Genomic DNA, 12,944 nt, shown 5'->3' with positions numbered 1-12,944 from the left:
TATCGGCCGGGCGCGAACGGAAATTGCGGGACGTCAATTGGCCGACGGTGACGACGATGCGCGAGTTTCTATTAATAAACCGGCGCATGCGCACCGCGTCGACCCGCCGTGTGTATCCGCCATTCATGCGAGTCGATTTCGTTGTTTCTCTGTGTGCGGTGTGCGGGCACGAGCCAACCAGCCAGCTAGGCAGAATCGGCGGAATCAGCGAGCAAGACGAGACGACGAGTACGTGGTGCTCGACGGTGACGAACTACGCTCGCAGCTTCGACGAGAACACGATGCGAGTGCGTTAATCGCTTCGCGATTACGCTGCGATATATCACGCAGTGGCAGCGGCGACGACGGTGACGGACGGCAGTGGTGGTGGTGGCGGCGGCGGCGGCAGCGGTGGCGGCGGCGGCAGATTGTTCGAGCACGCTTCGTTCAGTACCTGACACAACTATGATCCTCGGTCACGGTTCGCCGACGTAAGTTCTCTACTCGTACACTCAGCATCCGTGCGAGCAGTAGCCGTACGTGCGCGCGTGCATGTGAGCGGGCGAGCGAGCGAGCGAGCGAGCGAGCGAGCGGGTAAACTATTTTAGTCGCGAAAATTCGTCGTTGCCAAATAAGAAGTTCTTCGCGCGCGCGTCTTCGTCTGTGATCGTCGTCGACGGACAAACGAGCGCTTAGAAACACCGCCGCACGCGTTATCCCACGCGCGGCACGATATCACGCAAAAAGCCATCGTGGAACGAAAGCTCTTGCGGCATATATCGTTTCCTCGGGCACGCGTAGCGTAAGCAATGGATTTATTCGCGCCGGGCGATAACGCGCGCTGCCAAAACACCGCTCGATACACTCGCACTCCGGCCGACTTGCTTTCCGGTCATCCTCACCTCGGCCTTTGTCACTTGAACTCGCGAGGTAGTTTGCTCCCGTGTTATCGATGCACTATTATCATTGTGTCAGCGATTAGCGTTGAAATTGCTGCGTTTGATTTGCTGCAAAACTTGCAGCTTGTTCGACGCCTCAGGAAACAATAGCACAGAGCAAAAAGAAATTTATATAATATAGCAAAGCTTTTGATTTTAGGTAAGAGTGAGAGAAGTGCCATTTTGAAGATTGGTAGGAATGATGCTAATCAAATAATCAAGCAAGAAACAAATTAATCAACTGATAGAGTAAATACTTGAAGAGTAATATGGGGGCGTTTTTGGATACTCCAAAGACCGAGAAGTGCAACGAGCATGGCACTGGCAATGGTTTGCGGTATGGTGTTGCCAGCATGCAGGGCTGGCGAATGGAGATGGAGGACGCTCATAGAGCGATTCCCTGTTTGGAAGGTGGCCTCTCAGATTGGAGCTACTTTGCGGTGTTTGATGGTCATGCAGGTGCATTGGTATCGGCACACAGTGCAGAACACTTATTAGAATGTATAATGCAAACGCAGGAGTTTAAGGCTGAAGATGTTATCAAAGGGATTCACTCGGGATTCCTCAGACTCGACGACGAGATGAGAGATTTGCCCGAGATGAGCGCTGGTACGGACAAGTCTGGCTCTACCGCTGTGTGTGCATTTATATCACCGAAAAATATTTATATTGCCAACTGTGGCGACTCTCGGGCGGTACTCTGCAGATCTGGACTTCCTGTCTTCTCGACACGGGATCACAAGCCCGTTTTACCCGCTGAGAAGGAGAGAATTCAAAACGCGGGCGGTAGCGTAATGATCCAAAGAGTTAATGGATCTCTAGCGGTTTCCCGTGCATTGGGTGATTACGAATACAAAAATTTGAAAGATCGAGGCCCCTGTGAGCAGTTAGTGTCGCCGGAACCAGAAATATTTGTGCTAGACAGGGACGATGAACACGACGAGTTTTTAGTTTTAGCATGTGATGGCATTTGGGATGTAATGAACAACGAAGATTTATGTAATTTTATACATTCGAGGCTGCAACTAACTGATGATTTAGAAGCAGTTACCAATCTGGTTGTAGACACTTGTCTTTACAAGGTATTTAATTTAATTTTATATATATTTATATGTGTACATGCATTTTTATGTAACAAATAATTTTACTGTAGTGGGTATATTAATTAATTTATTTATTTATTTCAAAATTTACATAAAAGTATTTTACATAAATTACATTTACATAAATATTTCGAGACTATTTAAATCTCGAAATATTTATTACCATTTTATTTATATTTCTTACTGTTTTATTTTTATTTGTAAAATAATATTTTTTACTTAATGTGCTAAATTATGTTAAATTTAATTTTCTGTATAATCTGCATTTATGTGGAATAAAAAAAAGAAACACGGTAACGATTACTATATTTTAACAATAATATATTTTAATCAATCTGCAATTTTGTTACAGGGTAGCAGAGATAATATGAGCATAGTCCTGGTAACATTTCCGGCTGCACCGAAACCAAATCCTGAAGCACAGACGCAGGAAGCTATGCTGGAAATGGCTATTGCAAGGAAAATTAAAGGTTCTTTTCCATATTTTAATTCATTATATTCTTTATGTTGTTGCATTAATTCGAGATCACGGTGTCACGTACATCACGAAAGTGACGTAATAAATTAATGTTTGTTTATATAAAATATAATTGTAATGGCAAATCCTGATTCATATTTATTGGGGATTTGCACAATTATTAAGAATTTATTAGTGCCAAAGTATATAAAAATTATTATGAAAGTTGTATGAAAGATATCTATTTTTAACTATATATACTTTTATTCTTAGACATTTATAATGCTGCAAATGCTGCAGCTTAATGGAAAAATAGAGACCAATCGTAATAATAGAGTGAATGACTTCTCTCAGATAGTGTATTAGTTTGCAAATGATTGCATATGATTATAAATTATGTATATTAGAACAGTTAAAAGTTTAGTAGAGAAATTAACAGTATTATAATATGGTTAGAAAAATGTTATCTCGGTTGATAAACTGATATATTATTACGTTATTAGAGGCGATGTGTATTTACTCAAAAAATTAATATAAAAGTTCAAAATAGCAATATTTTCCAATGTCGCATATAGATGTAATCTAATCTAGTCTGAGATCAAGAGTTTTATTTTCAGAATAATCTTATATTTGCAATCTACATATCACTGTGTGCCACAAGATATATAACTAGTCCATTATACACAAAGCAATCTTTTACAAAAGTGATAATGTTTTCCAGTGTTTTAATGTCGTATAGCAATAATAACACCTTAAAATTCTTTAAATTATTCATATTAACTTAAATTGCGATTTAAATGCTGAAGCTTGCACAATCTATTGTACAAAGTATGTGTAATAATAACCACACAATGTGTGATTCCCATTTTTTTAACGTTGCACTTTGTGGTTAATAAAATCAATGTCTCATATATATACATATATATATCTGTCACATGAAAAATACATTTATAAATCGTTGATGTCTTATATCGTTCCGTGCATACAAAAGCGCATATTTGTCTCACTTTAATAAACTTTATCACCGTTGCATCCGTGTTACTTCCAAAAATTCTTTACGAGCTTCGTGCTAATAACTTACTTTCTGTTTTTTATTTATTTATTTTTTTTTTTTAATTACATTTTGGATATATAAAATTAATAAGTAACATACTTACGTGAAAACAGATGCAATAATTCATTTCCTTAAATTTCACATTATTGAAAAAGTGTAAGCCCGAGTAATGTAATACACATATTACAAAGATACTAACTTGTGCTATGCTATTATTAAGAGAATTAAATTATATTGTAGTACAAACATAATTGTTTTTTAAATATTAATGCTATTATTAAAATGCGTAAGTTATAAAGCTTTAAAAATGTGAGTACAATCTTAATGTGTAGCAACACAAAGATATTATAAAAACATCAACCCACATATATGAGAAAAAGTAATATATATTTGTAATACTCTAGTCTTATCTTGAGGAAAATGTTTTATAATAATTTTAGCCACAATTTCATATAATTTCTTAAAATTATTTCATTAATACTATATTAATAGGGCATAAAATATCGTAAGATTTCATGGTGAGTTATTTCACTCACAATTGTCAATCAACACCGGGGGGTTTTTTTTTTCTTTTTTTTTTTTTTTTGAAATGATATCAAAATATACTTTATTAAATTAAAAAAAAAATTTATATACGAATTACACTTCAGCACATATCGGTACTGTCCATTTGGAAAGGCTCATCGTGAAATCTCATAAACGTCTACGCCTTATTTATGACCAAATTAAATCAATGTATTTCATATCACTCTCTTAATGACAAGAAAGAAAGAGAGGGAAAAAAAAAAATTAATTTAGTGTTATAAAATTAATACACATTTCGTTGTGTAATGACAGAAAGTATCAATAAATATTTTGCGAATTTGCTGAAAGATGTGTCCCACCCTTGGAGTTGATAAACCTAAAACTAAAATTTAAAAGAACATAGAAACTATATACACAACAAAAGTCGTTTCTCTCGTTTATGTTTGTTCCTCTTAAAGTTCATCTAATCCATGTCATAAGGTAGGTGCAATTTTTCTTACGAGAATCTAACATTGTCTATTATATACTTTTGATATCAATTTTAATAGCAATGCATTTCTTATGGAGGAACATTGCATTAATTTGATTTTATTTATTTTTTTTTAAAGAAAATATTTTATATACAATTCCAGAGGTGGTTTACATCATATATTGAGAGCTCGATTAAAATGTATCTACTTAAGACAAGAGTATGTTTCCATAAGAAATGTAATGTACAATCTACTCTTCCAGTCCTAAGTAGATGCATGTATTGTATCAAGAGTTGTATATACGTGCGTGCTTGTACGCGCACGTTCGTTATATATGAATGTATTTCGATATCTGTTAATTGACACTTGCTAATTATTTCCCGTAAGCAAGTTTTGAAAACTGCATGTAAAAAAATTACTGTATTATTAGTGATTTTATTATAAATTGTACAAGCATAGAGTTTATATATTTTCAGCAGGTTATTACAATTTTTATTTTATTTTAAATTAATGTAATTTAGTTATTGTTTATAGAAAAAAAACATATATGGAAATGTATGTCTACATCACACATAAATGTGTAAAATGACAGTGTTTTCTAAATAGCAAATAATGACTACTATATAATAGGTTCATGAAAAATTATAAAAATAGAATCTTGTACCAAGCACACTATTATTTATATGTTTTAATGTATTCAGAATTGCACATAATTTAAGAAAAACACGTAATTAGTTAATATATTATTTATATAAATCAACATCTGATATTTTAATTATATATGTGTGACTTTAATATATATATTTTTTTTATCATTATAGAAATAATTGCCCAAGAGGAGGATAAGAGTGAGTTTGACTACCTAAAAATGCTTGAACTTCTTAGAGGAAGCGACCAAGAATTTCCTTATCTACCTCCTGGTGGTGGTCTTCACGCTAAGTAAGTTCAATAATATATTATACGTAATAAAATTCCTAATAAAGAACATAAAAGAAATTTTGTTTTGTTTTGTTTTGAATGAATTAATTTCTGTACAGATTAGTCACTGTAGAATATTGTATAATTATAACAATCGCAGCTCGTACTTACGTAATATATGTATACACATAACTGATTAAAAAAATATTTTAGAGTAAATGCAGCATTGAATACTTAATATCTTTGAATAAAGATTAAGAATAAACTATATTGAAAAATTTCTCCGTGCTCACGAATTATGTTAACGTTGGATGTTGATATTGCTACTACGAAATGCAACCGACGAATCGACAATCTTCCACCAATTTGGCTAGATTCCAGAATATAATTAGATTTCTGTCGTGACAGCCCAATAATTTTATACTTGACCTTCTCTAAATGTACTTGAATGCATTTACTTTCGGATATTTTATAATGTACGATGATCATATTAATTTCTTTTCAGGCAACCTTTCATCGAGAAAATGTTTCGAGAAATGTGTCCCAGCAAAGCAAGTTCTGTAAGTGTTGGATACATCCCTTTTACATAACTAACCCCCGATCGTTTTTTAAACTGCATCAAATGTACAATTATATAATAATAAGACATGTTCCATATTCATATAAAGATGCAGAATTTACCCGTCAACACATTTATTTGAATAGTAATTTCTAAAATAAGGAAATCCTATCAATGTTAAAAAAAGAAAAAAGAAAAAAAAATTACGATGTGTTGTACTATAAAACTGATGAGCCTTGCGCAAAACTATGTTTCGCAAGTCTCGTAAAAACATATAATTAGTAGACTTCTACAAAGAGACCCGCGATTAGCAAAACGTAAATTAGTGCGTAAATTAATTAAATATTACGTACTTTTGTAAGTGTTTCTATTCATCTATCTGTACTATTTGTTTAAAAACTTAAGCTGTGCAAAAGTTTCCTTATCCGTAACTTTAGTAATCGCAATCATTGAAACATTATCTGGGGTTATGCATCTAAGAAATATATTTTTCTTAAAAGATTTATTTTTAAAATATGGCTGAAACTTAAGCGTTTTAACGATAGTGAACCTATTTACTTAATTAAGTTTCATTATTTTGTGCAAATTGTTAATTTGCATTGTAAGCCAGTTAATAATTTTAATAGAATCATAGTACAAGTAAAATATCAATTGTAAAGGGACTAAGGATAATTACATATAATTAATTTTATTTTCAATTTTAACATGCACTTATATTATTTTGAACAATATTTTATTTAGAGTATGAAAAAGTCGAATAAACTTTATATGAACATGTGTAAAACATTTTTACGATTAATGGCATATTTCAGGAGAAAATGTAAAGCAGATAAATGGTATATAGTTTACAAGTGATTCTAATTGATTAATGGATTTTTTCACTATTTCATTTTTTTTTTTTTTTTCTTTCTAATTATTACTGTTGAATTTTATAAATTCCTTTTTTATTCCGGGGAAGAAAAAAAAATGTTTATATTACAGTTATTATATAAGCAGAGGGTTAAACAGATGTTATACTAAAAATGAGATGTACTGGCTGGATTAAAAGTTGAAATAAAAATGGAAAATTAGGTAATATGAAAGATAATCAAGGTGTAAGTTAATATAATATAAATATGTAAAAAAATGTAGAAAACATAATATGTATTATGTATGCATTTATTTCGAAATACTTTTAAAAAAAAAATGATACTTTTAAATTATTAAATTACTGTGAAATTTGCACAATAGACTAACGACAATACGTTTTATACCGCTTGCATAGCTCTTTCACACGAACAGGATTTAATGTTACCTTCATCAAGAATGTATTTTTCTCAAAACTGTACAAAATTTCTGTATTAGAATACATACGTGATACATCATGAAGCGAGATGTTCATGAAATTTAATAAGGATTTAGTAAAATATTTCTGTCATACCCTCTTGCCATGTTGATAAAAAATGCATAATATTGCGATATATAACTATATATTTTTGTAGATCTAGGAAAAAATAGCGCTCAGAAATACTTCTCCGATCGGTGTTTCTTACTCTTCGTTTATAATCAGTTTTTCATGCTTATGGAATTACCAGTATAACGTACACTGAGAGACAGTTATGGCATTTGCTGCGGCGAGCGACGACGGCGGCTGGCGTACGTGACTTCCTCCCCTCTCCACCATATGCGTGGAGGTCTAGTAAGCCGCGTTCCCCCTCAGTCCTCGTTGACCGCTGCTCCATGGCACATCTACGCGCGTGCTTCGTGTGAGATTCGACGTATCCCACGCCAAGATCACTGTACGCTAGCCACCGTCGCAGCACCACGAAAGCCATTCCTGACGGTGAGTGTACTTGGTAGAACAAAAACTTTTTACAGAAGAAGAGTAGGAAAAAAAACTGATTGCTTAGTTTTAAAACTATCAGTCCTGTATATACACAGCATACACACACACACACACAAGATTGTCTCAGAAACAGTGTACTGATATTTTCGTCAAGTAATTTTAAAAATGAAAAAATACCACACTTCAATAAGGAGGCCTTGAATTTAGTTTTCCGTAATGTTACTTGATGAATTTAATATTCGGTTGCCCAATTATAATATATTAAAGTGTTGTATTTAATATACATTTGGAAATAGGATAAATGTATTATTGAGTATGCAGTTTTAAATGTATTGAATGCAATCAATCAACAGTGTTAGAGTAAAGAGTTTATTATTAATACATATGCAGATACATAAATCAGCTTTATGAGTAATGGAATAACGCATATCAAACGTAAACCTACTTACCTTTCACTTTTATAATTATTTGTCGTGCATATAAAGGCGTCTTTTTTAAAACAAAAGCGGAAACTATAACATCAAGGCCATCCTCGTGCATATGATGGAGTATACATGTACCAAAGTATACTTATTACCGTTCTGGTTATAAAAGGAGTGTCCTGAAACTAACAAAGTTAATACCCAATCTATTACCCTTTTTTTTTAAGTAATATATTAGAAATAAAAATATATAAGTCTTATACAGAGAACGGATTAACCCTCTATTTTTACTATGTCTCAAATGGAAATGTAAAGATACTAATATATTTCACTGGTATTTTAAAGTTTTTCTTTTAAATCTAATCTAATAGGACGCGAAAGTTGAAAACATTTCGCAAGTCTGGGTTTCCCCAGACGAATAATGCTAAGATATATGTGATACAATTATGTACTATCTTTCTTTTTTGCTGAATTTGCGAGCAAGACTTTGTTTTATCATTAGTTAGGAATAATTCATTTTGGAACATTAAAGCAAAAATTACCCGCTAAATCTCACGAATTTTCGCAATCTATTAATTAATATCAATTCTTAATTTTTTAACAAAAGATTACATAAAATATTAGATTTTGACAATTGTGAGATACAGAATAAATTTATCACAGATATACTGAAGCTTTATAATTTCCTGAAGTCATTAAAATCTAGTTAAAACAATTATATAGAGTGTAGACTACAAATTTATAAAGATTTTAAGCTGAATATCTCCTTTTGCTGAGCTTTTGTGCCTCATCTAGTGACAGTGATATAACGCCCATATTAATCATATGTGTTTTTATTTCATTGCAAATAATCTAGAATAAAGCAGTACAGGTTAGGTATGCTTTTAAATGAAAGAAAAAAATTAAATATTTGAGGGCATGATACTTACATTAACTTTTTTTAATTTGATAGTAACTGGCAAACATTACTAATTATTTTTATGATTAATATGTCATTTATTTCGAGTTAATATTTTAATATAATTTAATTACTATCTCTTTAGTAGTAAATTTGTTTAACATGTAGTCCTATTTTGTAACATTAAATTTAACATTATAAAGCCAAATATTAAAAAATTTAAAAGAAAAACAAATACATAAAACAGTATTGCATTCTTTTCTTCTATTATTTCGATGTTTGTATATATTCTGCAGGATAGAATTATCAAGACTAAAAATTATGTAAAATATGCTTTTGTGATAAGAAAAGGTAGTATTTTATTAGTCATTGTTATACATATAATATATATATGTAAAATTATGTATATTCCAATTTAATTCAATTGGCATAACCGCAATAATAAGGTAACTATAACTGCATTTATTTCTTTTTGTGATCTTTAATTGTTTTAAATATTATTTACAATATCGATTGTAGAATGATAAAAAAAAAAAAACTTGCAGTCGTTAATTTTATTGTTAGAAAAGTATTGTAACATTGTATATGTATTATTACCATTTTAGGCTCTAATGATAAATTTTTTGTTTCGAATTTATACAGAAGTTAGCATCAAATAAACAATTTTTACATAATATTCATCTTGCTAAAATAGTGCTCCATAAATGAATCATGACACTTAAGACTTTTCTCGTTGATCTAAATCATTTTATAGCAAGAAATTATATCGAGCATAAATTTATTTAACATTATTTCGATGAATTTGGAAAGAATGAATATTGTAATTAATTTATCAAATTATTTTTGTCAAGTCTTTTCAGCTCTTCTTTACTCTTCTGTTGAACCAGAGCACAAGTCTGCCAGGGATACACGAATCCCCACTGACCAAGCTTAATATCAATTGTTAAAATTTTTGATATATTACAGCTTCTATGATCCTTGATCTTTTTTTTTTCTAATTTAATTGTAAGAGAAAATTGTAAAAGAAGTCATGTACATTGTTATTTTGAAGATGGAAGCTTTAGACTTAACACACATTTTTATGCGGCGTTTGAAGTATACAGACAGAATTAAGGAAATAGAAAAGGAAGTTAAAATCGTACAATAAGCGCCTGTCGTATACTGCAAAGTTTTTGGCGTTTCAAATGCGGTATAACGCTATTATTTTAGATATATTAATATTGTCGTGTGTAGAGTCGTCGACATGATTAATTGTACAATACCTGTCTATGTTTATTGTACATAATACGCATAATTAAAATGATTTGATGGGAACAAGTTTTACGTTTTTCATCATTAACAAGCGTATGTGATTTTTGACATTTTACCTGCATCCAAGCATTTGGTTAAATATATATTACGTTATCAGCTACTACATCACATAGAATAGGTAAATCAGATCATTTTGCTCTAATTATTCCATTGCAAGTAATATACTCTTTTTTTTTTTTAGTATTTGGAAGGAATTAATTAACACGATTGGATATTTGACTGTTATGAACACATAACTTGATAAAAAATTTAGAATATATTTTATTATAATGATACTGTGCACATTCTTTTTTTAGTGAGTAAATACGTTTTCCCTAGAAATATGCTGTTGATGTTATCAATAATTGAATAATGAATATTCAGCGTTTAATAATTCATAAAATATTTTTCTAAATTGTGTAATATTCTAATATCTGTAAGAAATATAGCAATGAAATGTGTTAAATTTTCAGAAAAAGATGATGTATATGCAAAAATTAACGTACTATATAATGATATGCTTACAGAATTCACAGAGCAGTTAATGTATACAATATGTATACGATTTCATACACGCTAAATTACAATAGACTGGCCAAACCGAAAAAGAGGTGAAAATGAGATATCTATCATCAAGAGTCGTAATGGAGTATTCTACATGAGCAGGGACTGTGGAGAGTGGTAATTGCATATCAGTTTTTTTTTCCTCCCAATTTATTATATTTACGCATAATAAAGAAAAATATTATATAAAACATTCTCTCCTCAGCTAAGAAAACAAAGGTTACAAAGTTTTTAAATGTGTGTGTGTGTGTATGGGCGCGCGTGTGTGAGTGTGTGTGTGTCTCATATATATTTTTTATTCATTTTATACATATAATTATACATAAAACATCTTCGCGATATGTGGTTAGGTATAATTAAATTTTATCAATTTCAGCAGACATAATTTTGAAATCAAATTATAATACATAAATAATTTATAACTATATAAAAGTTAAATTACTACAATGCTATTTTTGGTTATTAAATTAAAAATTTAATCTTCGTCAACGTTAAGAAAATGTAAAATTATATTTATTTTCATAGAGAAATAAAATTTACATATAAACACAATGTATATTATATAATTATAAAAATTGACATTCTTTATATTGCTGTATAATTGCATACATAACAGGCTTTAAAATAATATCATTTTTTGTATATTTAAATTTATTACATGTTTTAATCTTATTAAATTAATTTTATTCGATCATAAATTAAGTAAAGTCTGCTTTCTGTATAAAAATAGAAATCAATACATTTAAGTGTTTCTTTTTCTGTCATGTAAAATTTATTTATCTGACATCTGCTTATTTGAGTTACTTGTGTTAGTTTTTTCGGTTCTTATACGTATACATATGCATATACACTTATATATGAATGTAATACTACAATAATTATCATTTTTACATATTTATTCAAAAATATTGAGATGATACAAAAGATCTAAAATGGTATGGGCGTATCGTTATTGGTGTAGTTAAAGATTTTTCTTATCGATATTACTTAAATATACAGCAATAACAATAAAAAATAAAAAAACAAAAAACATCTTAGTTTACTTCAAATATCACAATGCATCTTTGTTCAGATAAAACATAGCCATTTTATGATAAGATAAAAACTGTATATTCGCCCATTCTTACATACATATGAAATATTTACGCTATTCGTATTTTATTATACATTTCTAAAAATGTGAATTAAATTGTTGCGCTTTGTCAATTTAAAACTTATCACTATTTCAACTTAAATGTAATTTAATTCGAAATGTACTGGTAACGCTTGCTTTAATATTACAAATAACAGTTACATCAAATTAATTGTGCATATATATATATACACACACGCATAATTAAATAAGATATACAATTGTGCTAAATTATATGTAGATTTATGTTTATTAACATTTCGATATTGTAATTTGTGAAATTCATTTCTTATCTGTCATATGTTTATAAAACTCTGTAACATCATATTAGAAAATTGGATATACGCATAAAAAATGATGCAATATGGAATAAATCTATTTGTCCATATCTTTTCTCATATTTTTATATTTATAGCATTAAAAAAAAAAATATTTGGTTTATGAGAAAATTCAATATCTGATGATAAATGTTTCATAGAAAGTAACTTTATCATGTAATTATGAAACGTATCATATTTACGTTAACTTCACAACTGCCGACAAGCTAATTCTGGGCTTCAATACACTGAATTGCCAGAAATAAGTTATATTATTTAAAAAAATTAAGTTTAATACGTTGTACTAAAATAAAATTAAATTATTGTATTAGGTAGTTTGGAAAGATCGTTGCAAATCTAATATATAAATTCAGGACGTAGTGTTGCGCTCAGATACTTTATTAAAGCATATCTACTTGTTTCGTTCAATAATATCACAAGAGGAATATTAATTTTAGAATTTTCCATCTTTTCCCGTAATTTCTGTTGAAAT

At 30.3% G+C, this 12,944-nt stretch overlaps 1 protein-coding gene across 2 annotated transcripts; it reads left to right on the top strand.

Annotated features, from left to right (window-relative positions):
- Positions 1-148: 148 nt before the first annotated feature.
- LOC139106531 (protein phosphatase 1B) lies at positions 149-11,528 on the top strand. Of its 2 annotated transcripts, XM_070663381.1 has the most exons (6): positions 149-470; positions 1,078-1,999; positions 2,373-2,490; positions 5,348-5,465; positions 5,950-6,004; positions 10,966-11,528. In XM_070663381.1, the coding sequence occupies exons 2-6, from the start codon at positions 1,187-1,189 to the stop codon at positions 10,981-10,983; spliced, it is 1,122 nt and encodes a 373-aa protein (XP_070519482.1). In that variant the 5' UTR covers positions 149-470; positions 1,078-1,186; the 3' UTR covers positions 10,984-11,528. The 2 variants fall into 2 exon arrangements, with proteins under 2 accessions (XP_070519482.1, XP_070519481.1); XM_070663380.1 differs by lacking the exon at positions 10,966-11,528 and having other exon boundaries at positions 151-470; positions 5,950-10,465.
- Positions 11,529-12,944: the final 1,416 nt, after the last annotated feature.

Source organism: Cardiocondyla obscurior, linkage group LG11, assembly GCF_019399895.1.
Source record: "Cardiocondyla obscurior isolate alpha-2009 linkage group LG11, Cobs3.1, whole genome shotgun sequence".
Taxonomy (NCBI): domain Eukaryota; kingdom Metazoa; phylum Arthropoda; class Insecta; order Hymenoptera; family Formicidae; genus Cardiocondyla; species Cardiocondyla obscurior.
Note: the sequence above shows the minus strand (reverse complement) of the source record. Positions and strands in the feature narration are given on the sequence as shown.

What these genes read in the sequence shown, in the direction of transcription:
- LOC139106531 (XM_070663380.1), top strand. Translation starts at nt 1,187, where the DNA reads ATGGGGGCGTTTTTGGATACTCCAAAGACCGAGAAGTGCAACGAGCAT. An exon ending in TATTGCAAGGAAAATTAAAG is followed by an intron (nt 2,491 to 5,347) that starts GTTCTTTTCCAT and finishes TTATCATTATAG; the next exon opens with AAATAATTGCCCAAGAGGAG. An exon ending in GGTGGTGGTCTTCACGCTAA is followed by an intron (nt 5,466 to 5,949) that starts GTAAGTTCAATA and finishes ATTTCTTTTCAG; the next exon opens with GCAACCTTTCATCGAGAAAA.